General features: G+C 37.1%; 1 protein-coding gene across 1 annotated transcript; it reads left to right on the top strand.

Annotated features, from left to right (window-relative positions):
- Nucleotides 1-217: 217 nt before the first annotated feature.
- LOC120778538 lies at nucleotides 218-2,362 on the top strand. Its single transcript, XM_040110380.1, has 2 exons — nucleotides 218-308; nucleotides 1,993-2,362. The coding sequence occupies exon 2, from the start codon at nucleotides 2,025-2,027 to the stop codon at nucleotides 2,280-2,282; it is 258 nt and encodes an 85-aa protein (XP_039966314.1). The 5' UTR covers nucleotides 218-308; nucleotides 1,993-2,024; the 3' UTR covers nucleotides 2,283-2,362.
- Nucleotides 2,363-21,548: the final 19,186 nt, after the last annotated feature.

Genomic DNA, 21,548 nt, shown 5'->3' with positions numbered 1-21,548 from the left:
GCCCAAGTGAAGACAAACACGCACACACATTAATTTATCCGGTGAATGCCTTTTGGGATTTTGACTCTTTAACGCTTCCGCTCCCCGCCAACCGTGCAGCGTCTAGGGCGGCAGCGCGCGCCGAGCTGCCCAAAACGAAAGTGTTGCCAAATTAGATTTACGATCGCCAACGCGCCAGTGTATCTCGAATTGCGGCTAACGGCGGCAGCAAGCAATTTAGAGCAACAACGAAGCAAACGAAAGTGTACAGACAATTTTCGTCGTTTTTTGTTCGTTTTTTTCAACTTTTTTCGCTCGGTTATTTCTCAGTGAGTACAAATTTATGTGCAAACATAAAGACAGACAACAATTGCAAAGTGCAACAATAGCAGCAACATAACGTTAGGGTACTTGCGCATATTATGAAATTGTGGCGGCGGCGAAACAGACGATTTGACACGATCGAAAAAATATGTGCGCCATAAAAAAGTTGTAAAGAATCGCTCGTGGTCTCCACACTATACGCAGCTACAAAGGCGCGCCGTCCGGCAGCCAGCAAGCCAGCTAGCCAGCATGGCGAACGGAAGCTAAGCTATATATTATGTTCCATCATTTGGGCGCTTTGTTTTATGTGTTTCTATGTGCCTTATGCTATGGGCTGTATGTTATGCGCGTGTAAATTGTTTACTCATTGCAAAATTTCCAATTAGCAGTCGAAATTTTTCCGAAAAGATATTATGTGACAAAAATATGTAGGCAATAAGATCATACAAAATGTACATACGTAGATAGATACATACAAACATACATACATGTACGAGGGTAGTCCATTGAATTTTCGACCCCAAAAAAATTTGGGAAAGTGGCATTTTATTGCAAAAAAAATACCTGTAGTCTCACTTTGGCTCGATACTCTGCTCTGAAAATGAGTTTTCTAGAAGTCTTCAAAGTAGGCCTTTTTCAGTCGTATCGGAATCAATACTGAGGTATATTTCAATCAATTTTTGCCGATGGCGATGTATTGTCATTCTGGGACCATTTTTCCTTTAATTCGCCATATAATTTGCTCAATAATTCTCAAGAACTTTTCGTGACAGTCGATGTAGACCACACCTTGCGAGTTCTGGAAAGCGGTGAGCATGACTTTCGGACCGTAAAGTAAAACTTCTTTTCTGAGCAAATTCGCTCGTCAACGTACTGTTGTTTGGGCTGTGTTGTGTACCAGTGGATTCGGTCTGAAATGAGTTTTCTAGAGGTCTTCAAAGTAGACCTTCTTCAGTTGTACCGAAATATAATTAGGTAGATACTGAGGTATGATTCGATCAATTTCGTCCAACGGCAAAGAGTGAACCGATGTATTGCCATTGTGGAAGAAAGCTTCGTTCATCGTAAAACGAGACCTTTTTTCTGAAATTCACCTTCAAAGTTCATCTTCACAGTTCTTTGGGCTGTGGTGTGTACCAGCGGATCCATATTTCGTTGATGTCAACTGTGGTAACCTTTTTCGGGATAATTGAGACGTGCTTCATTTAAAACAGTTAAGTCAATTTGTAACGGTCAGTCTTGAATGAAAGGGGTCAACGTACATATACGGCATTCAAGCGTTTCTTTATTTCAATATGAAATTTACCTTACAAAAATAAGAACCGACAGATATTTCTCTTTTTTCATTTTCCTAAATCTCGCTGAGACGGTCTCCTCCACTAATGGTCGAAACAAAATTTTGAGTCTAATTCGGCTAAATTTTAGACGGTAATCGCCTACGGGTACTTACTACACGATCGTAAGTGCTGCTAGTGAGGTTTCATGGGTCTTTATCGGATCGCCCTCGTGCACAAATATTTATATACTTAGAGACAACCAGAAAAATTGCTTACATTTCATTCTCTGCTTCACTGCTGTTGCTGCGTCCAACTCCTCTCCGCTCGCCATTAATTTTCCTCTTGAGCACTCATCTCTTTTGACTTCAGTTGTTTTTGACTTTATTTAATTGTGTTTTGTTTATATTTTTAGCCGCGATCTATCCTCTCTTGTGTGTGGTGCAGATGGCAATTTTGCTGGTCCATCTTCGGCGCCTCATTCTGCTGATGAGCATCGTCTATTTGAGCGGCACAGTGATGCGTCGCCTGCTGAGCGAATCGCGGCACAACTACTTGCAGCACATCAATGGCAAGGCGTTCGCCGCCCGGCATTTGCACTTCCAGGCCTGGGCCTATATTTACACCGCCTATGCCTATGTGGTCTTGGTCAACTATGTGAGCGTAAGGCGGCTCACCAATTTGTTGGAATTCTTTCTAACCTGATGAAAACTATGCGATGAGGTTGGTGTGAAATCAAAAGTGATTTCAAAAAGTGAAGTGTTATTTTTATTGAATTAGGTTTTATTGTGATTTTTTATTGTACAATAATATGCAAATTGATGAAATAATTGGTTAATAAAAATTATCTAAATAATTTAAATATTCATATAATAAAAATGTCCAATTCTATTGCGAGTTTAAAACTAAATATCAGACATACGGCTGAGGAAGTTGATTCCACAACAAAATATTAGTACGAGGATACATCCGGGACTATTGCTTCATAAATGGTATAAATTCAACGAAATTAATTTCAGTGGCTTAAAATCGAATTTTGGGAATATTTTATAGGCATTCCTTAAAATCCACTAGTCTATATAGCTTTGGAAAAACTGTCCAGCTTCCCTTTTTAATAAATTGTATTTAGTTATTATTCGTGAGTTAAATTCCCTCAATTAAATCTCTCAGACTTTCGATTTCATTTGTCTAATCGCTACTTTGGTCTAAGCAAATTTGAGAACACAGCCGTCAGATTAAAATTGTTTGATCGGAGCAGGCTTCTTTACGAAATTGTTCATGTTCCTTCCATATTCCTAAAACCACAAAAATTTGTTTCACAAAATGTTTCTAACGAGCGAACACCCTTAGAAGCAGAACCTCTTAATGAATCGACTCTGCAGTCTTCAGATATCAGTGTGCCCCTAAAGGTAATATTACGGAAGCTCCATATTAGCTTCCATAATATTATCTTACCCTTCTTTTCAGTTGTTTCTGCATTGCGCGCCCTTTGAAAGAAATCAAGCTCTACTATTTTGAAAAGAGGCATTATCTTTCTTTGGATCCTACTAATAACTTTCAAACGGTTTATATAAGTGATGCTTATAGACATTACGTTATAGAAATTCAATTTTGGCTCATTTGGCTGAAATTCTCATTATAGGTTAGGGCTATATAAGAGGATACTTTTTTATGACATTCCAAAATGTGATATTTCAGTTTCTTAATTTCCTTGTTAAAATGAGGATATTAGTTCTGATTTTATTTTGCATCTTATTTTCTTAATCCAAAACAAGATCAGCTTTCAAAAGTCGCTCAATTTAACACGAGATGCCTCATCTTAACCTATTCCCAGGTTAGACGGTACTAGTAATCGCTATTTCGAAAGCTTTTATCTGTTACTGTACCTAAGAACTTCCAATCAGAGAATGCCAAGTCAGAATTCTCCAAAGAAAAGTGGAGCATTCCCCACTACCAACTATACAATGTACGATCCCAGAGTCTAAGGTACATACATATTTCCAACTTTCGTATATTATGTTAGTCTGAGACCGAACTCTAGAAGCGACCTCACAGCTACACTTGCTCCTCTGCAAAATGTGTGACCAAACTTCACCCTCTATTATTATTCTCCTTCTTCTTCTTAATTGGCGTAGACACCGCTTACGCGATTATAGCCGAGTTAACAACAACGCGCCAGTCGTTTCTTCTTTTCGCTACGTGGCGCCAATTGGATATTCCAAGCGAAGCCAGGTCCTTCTCCACTTGGTTCTTTCAACGGAGTGGAGGTCTTCCTCTTCATCTGCCTCCCCCGGCGGGTACTGCGTCGAATACTTTCAGAGCTGGAGTGTTTTCATCCATCCGGACAACATGACCTAGCCAGCGTAGCCGCTGTCTTTTAATTCGCTGAACTATGTCAATGTCGTCGTATATCTCGTACAGCTCATCGTTCCATCGAATGCGATATTCGCCGTGGCCAATGCGCAAAGGACCATAAATCTTTCGCAGAATTTTTCTCTCGAAACTCGTAACGTCGACTCATCGGTTACTGTCATCGCCCAAGCCTCTGCACCATATAGCAGGACGGGAATTGTGAGCAACTTATAGAGTTTAGCTTTTGTTCGCCGAGAGAGAACCTCTATTATTAGGAAGTGTTAATCACTCGAATTGGAAAACGTGTAAGGTGACTATGACTGACCCTAAGATTATTAAGAAAGGCTTCCACATGAGTTTCTCCTATATTACACAATATGTACCCCAAAGCGTTCGGGTGATTATTTCCTCCCTAAACATTCGTCTCCAGCCGATAGAACACACTTGACTACATACTTTAACATTATTTGCTTGTATCCCCTAAACGACTTGCAGACATACTCTCACTACATTCTCGACCACCACTGTAAGCAACAGCGCCATCTATGCTTGATATGTGCCGAATTTAAGGCTTGCGACTATGCTAAAATTCTACGAATGTATTATTGTTAATGTTTTTAAATTATATATATAAACATAAAATTGTTGGTAGTAGTGAAGCTGACTTAGTAAATTATTTTTATGAAATTATCCAAATAGATATATACATATATATATAAAAGATTGTACTATACACACACACATACTACTGAAAATATTAAAAAAGGATTTCGGGAAGTTAGAAATGTGGTCAGCATTCCGACAGAAGGACAGAACTGAAAGTATCAACGAACTTGAATGGTTTTTTTGTAACTGCGTGGGAGTATATATATATATATGTATATATATCTCCTAGGAGCATCAATACCAACACTTATCTTATTGCACGCAGGACATATATTAGATATGTCGGCGTCTATTCTGGATAAATGTTGGTTTAACCTGCTATAGTCTCTTGATGCTGGTATGAGACGATTCCGCTCCAAGCAGATAACTGCAGGGACTAGGATGCTGTCTGCGAAGCACAAAACAAGAACTGCTTGGAGACGAGCTAATTATGCTCCTTAACTGAGACCATACGGTCCTCACTGCGCAGGTGTTCGATAGCAGACACCAAGAGGCATCCTGTCGTAACTCGGAATGCAGTGTTCTGACAAGTATGAAGCTTCCTCAACTGCGTTTCACTGCATCTAGACGACAATATTGATGCGTCGTAGTTAAGAACCAGCCGGCAGATTGCCTTGTAAGTTACGAACAATGTTTGTTTGACCTTTCCACATGAGTTGCCGGCTAGCGACTTGAGGGTTTTGTTGCAGCTCTGTACTTTGATCTGAGAAGTGATTGACCACAGACTGTCAAAAGTCATACCTAACATTTTAGGATTATTGACAGTCTGAATTTTGACGCCGTTGACTTCAATATTAAGGTCTAATCTCTACTTCTTCGTCCAGTTTGTAAATATGGTCTCTGTAGATATTGTGAGGGAGAGTGTTCCGTCCAGCGTGGAAGCGCGAAAGGTCGGAGAGATAGCCATTTACCTTTGAACACATGCCATCGATTTCATTTCCCGACGTCAATATTCTGCAATCATCAGCGTACAAGGTGATAAAAACTCCCTATGGTGGTTGCGGAAGTTTCGAGATATAGAAGTTAAACAATAGCGGGGAAAGGACACCACGCTGTTTTATTCTTCGCAGTTTTGAGTTTTTAACTCGAAATAGTGCGGATTTTATATTTTCTTCAGGTTTTTAGAAATATAGACAAAGACGGACAGTAAATAATAGGACTGGGAAAGAAAGAACATCTCTTGAAACCTGAGACAGCCGTACTTAGTTGCCCACTAGAACTAATTAAAAGAAGAATCCACCAACATTTTCTACAGCAAGTAAAAGGCAGCTCAAGTAGAAGCTATAACATACAGAGTAACTGAGGTATAGCTTACCAGGCATGAAGCATATACACAGTGGACCAAGGTCACAGATCTCCACTTTAATACCAGTTTATATAGGCCAGTAATAGGAAGGCAATCAGAGCTGCTAGAAAGATGCTGTTAAAGAAATGATGACTTCACTTCTAATCGCTAGACGAAGTCTTCCAGCAATAAGCCAACAATCACTGCTGCAATTCGAGAAGCAGTAGTTCCATGGAAAGCGTATCTCAATGGCGCTAATATGAACTGAGTGTATGCTAAGAAGTACTCGGCTAGCACGGCTACCAATATTTGGGACTACGAGTATATGATTGTACGTAAACAAAAATATAATAAGCCATTCGATTTTAATTAAATTAAATCAAAAATGTGTGCCCATTCTTAACGCAAGCTCTATTATGGCAATTGACAATTATCAAATACTGACAAATTATTTACACACTCCATTTGCTTGGCAAGCCATTTTGCATGCAAATTTCAAATTATTAATTAATTATTTGCCAGAACATGAACGACAGCGGCGGTGGGTGCAAAAATCCACTCGTTTGGCGAAACGAACGGGCGACCGTCATAAGCCAAATATATGCAGATGATTAATAATTGAAAAAGTGGGCAAAACACACAAAAGGCAACTCATTTATAACAAATACAAGCATAACCACTCATATAGGTATACTATCTGTATGTATATATATATGTATATATATATATAGTATATATGCTAACACTCAGCTAAGGGAAGGCATATATGTATGTATACATATATTATATTTTGCTAAGGGAAACTGTGTTTGTGTGTGGTTATGGCATACTGTGTGCTGATTTATATAGAATAAATATCGAAAATATTTTTGTCTACCAAGTCAGTATGACTTAACTTTTGAAAACATTTTATAATATGGTAAAAGCAAATAAAATCTGTGCGATTCGGCTAGAGGCCACAAGTAAATTCCGATGTGGCATGTCACTTTGAACGAAAGATATGACGAATTGTTGTACAAGGAAGTTAATATTGTGTATATATGTACAAGCAAATATACAAATATCAAATACACACATAGATATGTACATATTTAGATTTTATGTGGGTGTAATTATTTGAAAATTTCTAAACAATTTGAAAAAAGTTTGTATATTTTCAAAATATTAAAATTTCGTTGTATTAAAAATTAATTTTTTAATGCAAAAACACAACTAAAGCACCCTTAACATAATTTCCAACAAGCTCCTGCCTTGATTACCTAACCAAAATTTATATTGAAAAATATTTTCATATTATTTGTATATGAAATATGCATGTGTGTGCATGGCTAAATCTTGGCCAACATTTCCCGTTAGCTGAGGCACACTTGCATATGAATATGCAAGTACTCAGTAGCGGCAAAATATTTATTTTCCAATTCAGCTTCCAACGTTCTTAGCATCGACTTTTATTAAGGTGCAAAAAGATATATTAAAGAAAAATTAATAAGCACGCACATTCATATTGCTTATGTAAATACACATTGGTGTCTTCAAGTATTCGTTCAGCGTTGCCAGATCGATGCAAATAATGAGAATTTCATATATTTCTTTTAATATAATTTTTCTAATAGTATTGATGGCATGACTTTTTCAAAATGTATATAAAACAAGAGAAAAAGTTATAAAGGGTTTACCAACAAGAAAGACGTGATGTCGCTAACACTTACCGATCTGAACTGGGTTAGATCTCCGAAATAACAACCCTTGGCCGGATAAAATCCAAGTCAATTCCGGTGCGTAAAACCAAATGTTGTGTGAAATATAAGATTCCTACTGTCAATAATCCTAAAATTTTAGTTGTGACTTTTGACAGTCAGTGCTCTTTCACTTCTCATACGACCGCCATTATCGCCAAAGTACAGAGCCGCAGCAAAAGCCTCAAGTCGCTAGCCGGCAGCACATGAGGAAAGAACAAAAAAAACGTTGCTGGCTGCTTACAAAGCAATCGGCCGGCCGGTGCTTAACTACGACGCACCAATATGATCGCCTGGATGCAGTGAAACGCCGACAATGAATGAATACCTCTTCAAGCAGTTCCTCCTGGGTTGCTTTCGCAGAAATCATCCTGCAGCTAATTGCTTGGAGTGGAACCTTCTTCTTGGAGCATCAAGAGGTCATACACCGACCAGACCTCGGACCCAACTAACTTCCGATAAGCACTGACCTCCATTCACAGTGGAGCTATTGATACCTTCACCGACTCCCTCTCAGCGAATGGCGTACTTAGAGTCAAACCACCACCCATTGCACACGAAGAACTGGAGTTGCCGCGAGAAACGAAAGTGACTCTTGCGCAGCTTCGTTCTGTATACTGTAGCAGGTTAAACTCCTACTTATCCAGAATAGACCCTGACATATTTAATATATGTTCAGCGAGCATTGAGTCCCCGCATGATACTGGCAACCTCTTTGCATGTCCTGCTAAACCTACTCATCTAACACACTTCTCACTTTGGACCTACTGTTGGATGACGTCGACGACAATTCATCTAATCCTTGCCTTCCTAACGGCGATTAAGTATCCATTACAACCACAAACAAATTGTCAGCCAATGGCCACCCTGACTCCATTTGCATATGACCCACCCGTCAACTCCAATTTTCGACAATCCGGTACAGCTTTTGGGCAAGAATACTTTGCACGCAATCAATCCATGCTTAGACGTCATCAAATCATTCGCAGCAAAAGGTCAAACTTTGAGGATTTAATTCTGTATCCTGGATCAGATGAGAATTGGATTTTATCTGAAATCGAAATTAGGTTCCATCACTTCCTGATCCCAATAAGGAATGGCCTGCCGACTTTTTGACAACACAATCTTATTCGGATGCAGATCCAACTCCAACCGCAAAATTCATCATGTTGTCATCGGAACGAGACTCAACTGTCAAAACAACGTTGTGCCGATCAATACTGGCCTGAACGACAACGATATTTTCACGCACTACAGGATAGGAAGGTGACACACTATCGTGGAACCGTAGCCCCGGAGAACGTGAATTTGTGTAGTAATCTTAGACATTTGCCAAGCGATGTACCGAAGCTAAACGTGACATGGGTGCCCGTGGTCATCTCGTTATGGGCACACTCACCGACAGTGCGACGTGCTTGATTCATTATTCCGCAAACCAAGATCATTTCACAAAATCTTCTGTAAAGTGGATGGGCACAGCTCCAATTGTTGCATGCTACTCATTCGATACTCTGCTCCACATTAGTAATATCGTCTTCGGTATGCACTGTACTATACAGCGTCTTTGAGGATGCACATTATCCATAAGAGTAAATGGTATACGACACCGATCTATGATTGCTCGAATTACTGAGTGTACTGGTCAATTATGTCGACAGAATATGGAACGCAGCTCGCGATTTGGTAAAATCGGCATGATTTGCAAATGATGTCCGGGAGTAAGTCTATTCATCATGAAAGGGCAAATCAAACTCAGTATCAGGTAACTGATTTCAAAGAGACCGATCAACGATGAAAAAGAACTTTTTTCACCCTCGGACCTTTACAATGGCTGCGGTCTACAATCAACCACCACAACGCAATTCTATTCTAAATTTTAGTAAAATACTTTAAAAGCATTTAATTATACAGCTAATTTAGTATTATCGACATACTCAAAAAGTGATTCTTCGACTATCTGGAATAGAGAGTTAACGAGCTAAGCCCCAGTTTTTTTTATTTCTCTACCACAACAAAAGTACGAAAATAATTTTATTTCTAGCAAAAGTATTGGCCAATATGTGTATACAGTGTTTCTTGCGTATTTTCAATTTTTCTCTATTAAATGCTTCACCAACGGGTACATTTGTTAAATTAAAGATCGCACACAATAGAAAGTAGAGGTGACTTGAAGGTTAATCTCTTATAACTGGGGATAGCTAAACTTGTTGATGATACTTATGTTTTTGGTAAGTTCTTTTATATTTTTAAATACACATATAAGTCAACCAAAGTATAACTCATGTCATTGTCTCAAAATTCATATTTGAAATTAACAAGAAATTCGTCGAAATGAATTTGATCTAAGATATAATGGGCTCCTCATCAAAGTGGTAACCACTAAGGGTTCAAGTGTCTCTGTCTTTTTCTCTCCATTTAAATAAATTATTATACTATATTTTCTTTATGCCAGTTGTTGCTGTTCGAATCACTGCTTTCCAAGATTTGGCGGATCCAGTATGACATGTTATAAATTAAGCTTGGAAAAAACTAAAAATTTCGAATTTTTTGAAAATTTGTATAAAAAGTAAGAAATATAATATTCGTGGTAAACTGATATGAACCTATAATGTATTCTAAAAAACACAACGATAGAAATTTTTTGCTCTAACATTATTATTGGGTTTCAGCTAGATGCATTAAGGTTATATACATAAATAAATTTTAAAGAAATTTTAAAATCACTTCAATTTTTTTTAAGTGTTCACTAAAGTCTTTTAAAGCAAACCATTTTAATCAGTCTGGCATCCTTCTTTTATCCAAATAAATATATATAGGTATTTATGTATATATTTTTATGAACATTACCGCAACAGTGAAATTCGTAAAATCGGTGGATCCGACAACCGAAAACATCTTTGCCGCGAATCGCTGCCATGGTTGTCTTGCTTGTTAACGCACTCAATGTGGGATGTAGGTGTATCACTTAGGTTAATTTCCAACATATTTTTAGAAATGGAATTTTCGAAATGTTATTTTTCTCGCTTCATAAGTTGAGCGCTTTCAAATGACAACAACAATGAATACCAGAAATAAAAATTATATCTTAAAGCAAACATACAAATATCTGTGTTCTATATAAATACATACATACATTATATATAAATATATTTACTCACAAATATATTTGCTCATATAAACATATTTATATAAGAATAAGTATTTATATATACTTAAGCATAATTAAAATCTTATAGGTTAAAAAAACAATTGTAATGAAAATTTAAATATTTGCGAAATTATATTTTCTCTGATATATTTGTGCATATTTTTGGCTACGAGAATGTATTTGATCTACTGATAATATTGACATTCGTATCGAATTTAAAAGCCATCAATCCCTTGTTTAAAGAATTAAAGGTGTCGAGAAGGAAATATCGAACGAACTTCTTCTGAAAACCTTAGCGATATCTCCCCAATAAATAGACTATATATGATAAGCTTTTGATGAGGAACACTTCGGGTCTTGGAGTACCGTCAAAGCAAGAGAAAAGAGAACCGAATGGGACCCTTAATTAACCCAAAATGGTATATTTAAAAACTAGGATAAGTAGCATCGACGAAGTGTATTAGTATCTTATTCTGACAAATAAACAATTTTTAATTATTTGAAATGAAATGAATTTCACCGAGATCCATGCTAAAATCAAAATAAAATAAAATCTTAAAAATGTTACTACTAAGACGGAGCGTAAACCATTTCCTGAAAATGTCTGGGGTGTACGATAAGGCTATTGTTAACGAAAGCTCGTAATGGAACCTGCTACTTTTACTAGGATCGAATCCATATATTTTGTACATTTAACAAAATAGGTTATATCGAGCATATTACATCCCAGAACAGTTAGTATTCTCACAAGAGTACCCACTTACTCCTACTCAACCACTTCTCCCAGATGAAGCATTTTTTTCACAAAAACCAGTAAACTAATTGATAGCTTTTGGCCTAAGCCACCCACCTAGCACCAAGATATTAATAAAGTCCAATATTGGCTAGGTGCTAGTGAGGCGATGTGATCCCTATTGCGAAATATTTATCCCAGGGTCTTTATCCTGCGTCTGCAGACAAAATCGGTAATTTGCGCAAGAAGCTAAGCTTATGTTATATAAGTGTTTCTTCTGCTAGCGATAAGTGGACTGAATTCGTTCCTATGGAGGTTGATTACATATTTAAACTTGCTGATGTTATAACCCCCCATTAACAATTTGATATCTTCTTTGCGGAGCTGCTGATTTATGGCATGAGGACACACCGCGGTGAAGGGTTCAGGCTATACCATGTTAGTGTATGCTGCGGAGTGGGCGAGCTCAGCAACCAATTCATTTTCGAGCACATTTTAAGGAAAAAGACTAAAATTATTAGCACTTCTAATTTATAAATACTTTTCTGTTAGCTTTCAAGCAATATTATTACCTATACATAAAATAGTGACACTGAGTTCCCTCAATTAGAAAAAATCAAATTAACATATGTTAAGAACATTATTTTCAGTTTGCATTCGATGATAAAATGTTTCTCTCAGTTACTCTTTGGATCTATATATAATTCCCACATAGAATAGCACCAAAACGTTCTAGCCTGGTGCTATGCGAGGACTTATCCAAATTTTTCTGCTGGCAGATAGGCCTTCCAAGTTTTCTATTTATGTAGTATATAAAAGGATTGTATTTTCAGGGATCAGCTCTTTTTCAACTCCCTATAAGAAAGTAGATATGATTAGAAATATTTTTTTAAATTATCAGAGACAACTGAAGTCTCCTTAGTAAAATATCGATGAAGTGGAAAGGAAAATACAGAGCAATATTCGAAAATCTGTTCTGTTAAATATATAAGAGAGACTTTTGATGAGAGATCCTCATCTGTTCTTGGTGTATTGAGGATGTATAAAGTGTGGCCCACAAAATTTCTTAAGTAAAATGTGGTTAGTTACAGTAAAGGACTTCTATGTTTCGGAAATAAGAGACCCAACAAGATGTGATTGCCCTCACAGGTCTTTTAACACAGATATATACATATATATATATATAAATATATTTCATACTAAATTATCCTGAAAGAAAATGGATTGGCAAATGGTTCAAGATAGCGCGTTATAGACATGTGTTTAAAAATATATTTCTATTGGAGCAGGGAAAACGAAAAATTATTTTTATTTTATAGCAATTTATTTTATTTCTGGTTCAACGGCTTTGACAGTTGAATTCCTCAATCTTCCAACCCAGTGCCCTGTGAGGTTAAAACGTGGAATACCAATGTGCAGTGGAATACCAACGAATCGTGGATATATTCTAGTAACAGTCTTTTTCGCTTCATTATCACTGGCATTATCATCATTACTAGCATTGCTATCATCAGATTCCTTAGAGGCAGCATTTTCTTCTCCTACTTCAGCAGGCTCCTCGGCATCGTTGGCTTCTTCAGCAGCATCAACTTCATCAGGCATGACTTGTTTCTCCTCAGAAACTTCTTTCACAATAGGCACATTTTTCACTAGATCATCCGAATTGGACAGTGCTGAGCTGACAGCCACAAGGCCAAAGAGAAAAGCAACAGTAAGGAAACGCATGATAAACTAGTTTAATACTTTTTGAGCAATTGGTACTTTAAAACACGGTGCAAGTCTTTTATACCTCACAAATAACCATTTGTCATTTAGTACGTATGTAAATACTTATCTATATATAAATAGCAAATTTATTGGTAAACAGTAGTTGACAACAAACTCTCCTACTTTCTTCGTTTATTTGATCAGGGTGTGTTTGTATTTAATAAATTTTTATTTAATAATTCCTAAACCCTCGTAACATTCGAATTAGGTGTTATATATATCAAAATTAAGAGAAAGTGAAGCGATAAATTTTTCCATGTGAATGTATTCGTCGATGCAACTACATATACCTGTATATGAGTGGTACTGAAGAAATTTAGTAAAAATAACATGTAAACATCTCAATGTAATAAAGCGTGAATATTTCGCGTGGCATAATGTGACTCGTTACCAAAAACTAATCACAATAGTGCATACCTTCCCTAAAAGAAATGAACTTCTTTTGCACGCGAACTTAGTCCCTTCTTACTTTCTTTTCTGTTTGATTATTTACGTTTTAGTAGAACTCTTCAAGCAATTATGTGTATTTAAATTTGCCAAATAAATTATTAACAGCTGTGTAAACTGTGAAAGTACCGTTAGTCATTTTGTTAGAGAAGTCTGTACTCAGATACTTGATAGTATACACTAATGAACCTTTTGAAGTTATCAATGTTACGCTGAAGACAAAAGAATCGGTATCGAAAATAGAAGATTCGAAGAAGTGGCAATTTCGAAGTGTTATTCAGATACGATAATGGTAGCAGCTTCGACACAACTGGGAGCTTCAAAGAGACAGTCAAATCCAACACTAGTGTCAGCTTCGTCAATATTGAAAGCTCCGAAGTGTCTGTCGAAAACGACACGGCAGCTGCATCAAATTTTGACACAGATGATTCGAAAGAAGTGGCAGATGTACTGATTCAGAAATGAATGATCTTTGAATAAGATACTGTATTCCAAAAATCGCTTCCAAAATCAGCGACCGAAATATCGAAGATCTTGTCCTTGGCCTATCTCTCTGAAAACCGCGGTCCCGCCAGCTTCCGCACACGATCGTAACAAAATAATGAGTTAAATTGGGCTGATATTTTGACAATACGACCTCTACGGGAATATATTTTCAAATAATATAATCCTTAAACCGCCAAAAAAAAAATAATCTACCACTATTTCAAGGCGATCTTGACTATATTTCTAAATTCATGAAACAGCTGAGACAGTAGGCACCTTAAATGACCGCTTGACTCATATCCTGCATGAAATATTAAACATGAGAAATCTGTCGACGCGATGGTTGCAACGTTTACTCCCACCGGGCAACCAGCACAACCTTGAGATCACTTCATTGTAATGTTTGACGCCATTCAAGCGCAATGGGATAGAGTTGCTCCGTGCAAAACAGTGCAGTTCCTCCAGCGTACCTGCTCCGATGAAGGCGAAGCCTGTTTAAACGCCCGGAAATGTAGTTGCCACCGTTTCACTAGGATTCAAAAGGTGTGATCTACATCGACTACCCTAAAGTCTAACTAATCAAAGAACCTTACTATGTGTAATTATTTAGCCAAAAGGCTAATTGCGTGAAAAAAGATGCTAATCCACCATTATGACACACCGGTTCATCCCTCTACCACTGAAAGATTGGTCAGACTAAACAAAGAACTTCTGTTCTTCAGATTCCAAAGGTTTTTTTGTTTCCAAAAATGAAACAGTCACTCGACGTTCGGAAATAAGTAGCTAAATGATTATATTATATAAAGTTCGAGATAACTGGATATTTAAGACGGCATGTGTAGCTTTCATATACACCTCAAAATATGAGAATATTCGAAGAGTGTTATTGTGAAATACCATAGATTTCGATAACGAAAAATTTCCACTTATCTGTTATTTGTTTGATTAGCGCGCACATGCTTGACTTATCTTTGTCAACCAGTTAGGACCAACTGTTTCTGCCAAAACACACACAAGTGAGTATTTTAATTACTGACATTGCAAATTAAATAATAAGATGCGGGTTTAGCAAATCGGCCGACAAGCCAACACTGTCTTCATCGGTTGAACTATATAAGGATATCTAATCGAACTGAGAGAACGGAGGCAGTAACGCTAGTTAGATATCGAGTTGACAGTTTGAAACCTTCTAGGTTGACTTCATGATTTCAAAAAATATTTTATGGTTTCATAAGCATATAGTCTTGTTTATGGTACTTACTCGCAACAACAACAACTTTTAGTAGTTTTTAATGGAAGACAGAGAAACCCTCTAAAGACTTCAAGGGATAGGACAATAACTTTTAGCAAAAGCCCTTCATGAGCCATTGTATATTTAAGAATTACATAAAATTTATGTTCAATACAACAACACACACCCACTTCTGTTTACATATTTATATGAGTACATCAACTCAATACAATAAACAATACATTTACTCAACGAAGAGTATGCAGTGCCCTATAAAAATGGGGTTTGCATACATGTACATATACTTATGTAAGTACGCGTATGAAATTCGTATAAATGATATATTTATGTACATAAATGTGTTCTTATTAAGGCTGATCAGTCACTCAGAAGTATTATTTGACTATATTTTTACTACTTTTCCGGTATAATCGGCCTTATCTCTTATATGGCATATAGGCTAGATCAGCCAACATTCTTCTGCGTGGCATTCTCGTTTTGTCGTCACCAAGGGCCAGCTAAAAGGTTCGTGTTTTACGTGAATTGTTGGCCTCCAGCTGCTTATGAGGACTCGTCTTCAACCCATAAATGCGGTTCCTCGATCAGGACGATATCGACTCTGCTTTGTTCAAGACGAAGCAGCAAATTAGGAGGCCACCTTTGTATGTTGAATATTAATCCGAAGGAATACCGACCTGAAGACTAGCCTTCAAAAGCACTTATTCAGCGCTCACGTTGTTTTCGGTCCGCTCCTTCTCGAACAGTCGCTCAAGACTGAAGATGTATTCGATGAACGGTCGAGTTTATATTTATTTTCGTTTGATCCATCCACCACACCTAAAGGCTGAAGGCCATCAGATTTAGCATATTTTTGAAGGATTTAAAGGAGGTGCCTTACGTACCGCTGGGAAGACCGACCGAATCCAAATTTTACAAATACACTTGCGAATACTTGTATGATTCCGTAATACTTACCAGTCATAAAGTAAAGGTAGTGTGGGTTTGCAGTCACTGATGACCTCTAACTTTTGTGCTTTCTATTAAGGGGGTATTCTAGTCTAGAATTTTGAAGAAATCGATTTTTTGTGCATAGTCTTAAAGACTGGACCTTTAAGAATATATTCCGCTAAGGAATTTTTAAAATTCCTATTATTTACCGACTTATAGCTATTTTAGTGACGCAGCGTGCAAGCCGGACTCAAGTTAGACTCAAATCTTTAATCGCGTTTTTCTCGAAACTACTAGTTTCAACACTTCTGACATGATTTCTCAAGTTCTAATGAACCGATTAACTTGAAATTTGGTGTGGACCTTCTTTATATATCTCTCTATGGTTGGAACTAGGATTATTAAAAAATTTTGATTTTTACTATTTTTAAAAATTCAAACAGTCGCCATTTACTGAATTTTTTTTTTTTTATTTATCCTAGTTTAGACGATAGCAGCACTTGTACTGATTATTTTTTTTTTCAGATCACCCAAAGTGTTGGAATCGTGTCAGGAAGGGCGCACCCTTATTTTCAACCCCCACCACGCCGCAATTAATCAAATTATCACAAACATTTTTTTTTATTTTTTTTGTATTCTTAAAAAATCAATAAATATCTGATTAAAAATTGAATGGTAAAAACGTTCTTAGTTTTTTTTTATTGGACTTAAAAAATGCCGTTAAATAGCATTTCTAGACTATAATACCCCCTTAATTTTATATAAGTAGTGAGGGGTTGTAGTATTTGTTAATCTCTTCAATCTCTCCTACGGAGGAGAGGTTCTGCCGACAGTCAAATACGATCCCTAAGCCCTAACGGTAATGTACGGTAGTCAAGATTTTCCTTCCACCTCCTACAAGAATACTGCGGATAAAACCATCGCTACACACTTGCATTCTTCTCAGTTGATGCAAAATCTAAATCCGTTCAGCGGTCAAACATGCCAAACTTTATTGAACCAGACAGTGATTTCACAAAAAGTTGGCGCATCTCCCGTTGTCCCTTTTGGCCCACAGCTCAAATACCTGTTCGGCATACTAGCCACCATGGCGCACCACGCGCCTTGCCGTTGTTGTCCTGCTTTGTAACTCATCTGTTGCTAAAAATACTTTTTAAGTCTATTTTCCAGAAGTTCTACAACAAATCGATTTAGAAATAGATTTCAAATAAATCATTAAACCACCCTAATGAAAACATAAAGTTTACAACAGAGCCTTGCTACTTAAACGTAAGAAATCATCGGCGTACGCGATATATCGATCGTGAAATGATGAGTTACATACATACTTCTAAATATATATACATATGTATATATTGAGAATAATAGATCTATAAAATCACGATAAACGTTAATGTACCGCTATAAAGTGAAATGCTTGATATAGTGGGCTCAATGTGCGAAATATTTCTATTTTACTACCGGAAATCATTTTGAATAAAATTAAATTTATTAGCATGTAAAAGGAGTATATAAAGTATTTTTTTTTTCGTAATCTCCGCTGCGGCATCGCAGTTTGTTCTAGTACTGCAAGTCTATCAATTTGAAAATATTTATAATTTCTCCAAATCATTTCGTTAAATAGTCTGCGAAGACAATAGATGGGTTTGTCTTGTTTTTGTTTCATAAAGCTCTATATTTACATACATTTGTATATTAACCAAGCATACACACTCACATACATACATAGATTAAGTTTATTTTTAGTTTATTATTTATTTTATCTAACTTATAAGAGGTTTTTGGGTTATTTATAAAACAAGAAAAATATCATCAGCGTCACCTTCGTCATCATCAGCCTTACCATGCCGCGCATTTATCTCCACCTCCAACCCCATAATTATCAACATCATCGCCAGTAATAATCAACTCTGAAAACTAAATAAAACGAACAATTTCGAATCACGAAAGGCGTAAACTTTCGTAAATTTCATGAGTAAGCAGCGCCTGAGGTATAACGAAAGAAAAAATTTAAATTTGAAAAATAAATAAATTTATGTTTACGAGCGTGTAGTCGCCACGAAATTCACGCCACTTAGTATGCGCTGCAAGATTGTATGTATCCATAATATACCGAATAATATATACTTGTATATTCATATACATATATATGTATATGTATATGCATATCATGTATACATACGTGTTTATACTACGTAACGGTACATACAGTTTTGGCTCGCACTCAGGTGAAATGTGTGGAAAATGATTATGAAAAAATCCAAATTTTTCGTTGCTAAAAATAACGGATATTTGTCTGTGTATGTGTGTTGGCCGCGCAGCTGAATGACCAGTGGCAGTTTCACACGCACACCAAGTGCTGCCTGTGTGTGCGCAGGTGTAGACACACGCACACACACACATATACTTAACCAAAACTTGAGTGTTTCCGCCGCTCACTCCGTTGGAAACTCAAAAACAATTTAAATTCCTCACGTTTGTGTGGAAATTTGAGTGAGTTCGGTTTGCCAAATTTTTCAAAAATATTTCTGCCTACATATATCTGGTATATATACATACATAGTACTTGCTTGTACATTTGTAATGGCAGCAAAATTTTTCGATTAATTAAATTTTTGTCTGTGTTTATTTGCAATTATTTAGCATATTTCTAACGTTGCCATAAATAAACTTGAATGAGGCTAATAAAGAACATTTATGACAGTATTCGAACACTCTGAGAAAATTGCACTTGTGGTTTTTGCATTCAGCAAATATTTTTCAAATAACGGTCGTCCCTCGATAAGAAAACTGCCGAATGCATATCTCCTACGAAAATTTACTTGTTGTAGCTTACATCCTTTCGGCATCGGCTTAAATTTATTTAGCCAGAATGGCTTATCAGATAACATTAGCATTAACCAACATCACAGACGGACTTTCGCGTCGAATAAAGGGTGATTTGCAAGATGAAATAAAATGCATATAATATAATGTTATGTCCAAGAACTGAGCTTTATAATGAAGGTAAGAGTTTGCGAAGATCTTTTGAAAATGATTTCGGACAAGCGACCGCCGCGAATGTTTCAATAAATTGTAGCCGCCAGGCTCAGTTTTCAACGCAGAAATTGCAACCACTACGATAACGACTCGGGCTTATGTAGGTAGACAAGCGACTTCACATAATAACACAAAAAATTCTTCAATGATTTTAAATCATACAATCTTGACCACCTCCCATGTCTTCGACGCAAGACCAAAAGATTCCCTTTAATTCATTGAATGGGCTGTATGGCACGTAACACAGAAACAAAGGTGAACATCCTTCAATTACGGTACAAGAAAGTGATGAATCACGACTGTAACATTATGATCGGATTCATTTGTGGTTAATATAGACCAGAGATTGCCTCTGCCCATACACATGACATAGCACACACCAAACAGTGAGTTTTTCATGATTCAACCAAGAGTGAGCGTCATCACTCGACCCATATATAACCTAAAGTTTCCCACTTTTTACCCGTTGCTAGAGCTTATGGCCTCACCTGGGAAGGAAATATCAGATAATTCTGACAGAAGTAGAAAAGAATCAAAGCTTGCACTATACGAATTTCCTCCAAAATAGCTCGACATTACCGATGATTTCTGCTTCTTGCGGACCGCAAGCGTACGAAGAAAGTTTTTGCTTCTGCTTATAAGCTGTACTTTCAGCAACTACACGGATGGATCATGATGGAGTAGCCGCCGAGATCTATTGTGCGCAGTTAGATCTCAGACGGCCCTTCAAGTTGCCGGAATACTGCAGTATCTTCGAAGCAGTAGTCTTTGGGATCATGAAAGCTGCTGAGATGGCTTTAGGAATATCAATACACCCTATATGTCGATAGCCACACGGCAATTTAAGCAATAATCTCATATTACGTCAGTTAATATCCTTAGAAGCGCATAAACTGGGTTCCAAGCCACAAGGGCTGTGATGAGATGCCAACAGTGTATTCCCTTGATTACCAAAGCAGTTCAGAAACGGATCAGGGTAAGATGGAATACTTTAGGAACATTCAGGGTCGCCAAAATCATGTGCAAGTGAGGGGCAAAAAACACGCAAGCTTTTCACTCACACGGTCTCGAAAAGACTGCAAGACAATTGTTGACCTAGTCACAGGCATCAAATGCGAGCTGTATGGGCATTATTAACGATGACGGATGTAGAAAGCACAGGGAATAAGGCATTAGAGAGACGCTGGAACACCTCCAACGCTTACGTCCGGCCTTATCTAGAACTCGGTTTCGATACCAAGGAGCTTCGCAATACAAGGGACTAGAGAAAGTAAATATAAGAATTGCTTAATCAGTTTGTATTAAACTTCCCGCAAGCGTTGACGTCCTACACGATGTAGATTTAGCTCGGCGTTGCAAAATACCTATAGATCAATGGGTGGCATGAAAACCGGCCAGAATATCTTAACATAACCTAACAAAGAGTTTGATCGTTTTTGATATATCGTTCTATTTATCACAGCTCCTCTATTCGTAAAATTAGCCTTTTCTCCTACTTATCAGGCATATTTAGACAATCCAGTGTATAATTTTATAAAATTTGATTTTTTTAATATTTTCAACAATCGATTTCATAAATATTTATACTATAAGCACGATTCCGGTAAAGTGGTCACTTGCCAGCACAGCCAGCAACATAACCTTTCAGCGAAGTTATGAATTTTTCAGAACATTGTCTAAATATAAATCAAGAAATGTTCGAAAACAAAATAAAAGTCAAAACGACAGAAACAACAACACAAATATCAAAGATAAAGCGGATGCATACTTTCAAACACACTTCCAATCGGCAATTTCCCAGCTAATATACATTCTGTACGAGCACACACGCACCCGAACGCACGAATATATGCTAATTACAGGTAAGCATCTCAATTGCTCAATATAGCCTATATCGAGATGACCGACTTGACCCGAGCGGATTAGCCACTAAAGCACTCAATAATAATACTTAGCATACTTATAACTGTATATGTGTGGCCGCTAGTGTACGCCTAATGGAAAAACGAGCAACTGCGCCTAATCGGAAAAGCTAAAAAACAATAACAACAATAACAGCGGCGAAGAACTTTTTATTTCCACACTCGACTTTTTACTCACTGCAATTAACACTTACAGAGGACAGCTGGTGTG

This window comes from Bactrocera tryoni, chromosome 5 (assembly GCF_016617805.1).
Source record: "Bactrocera tryoni isolate S06 chromosome 5, CSIRO_BtryS06_freeze2, whole genome shotgun sequence".
Classification (NCBI taxonomy): domain Eukaryota; kingdom Metazoa; phylum Arthropoda; class Insecta; order Diptera; family Tephritidae; genus Bactrocera; species Bactrocera tryoni.
Note: the sequence above shows the minus strand (reverse complement) of the source record. Positions and strands in the feature narration are given on the sequence as shown.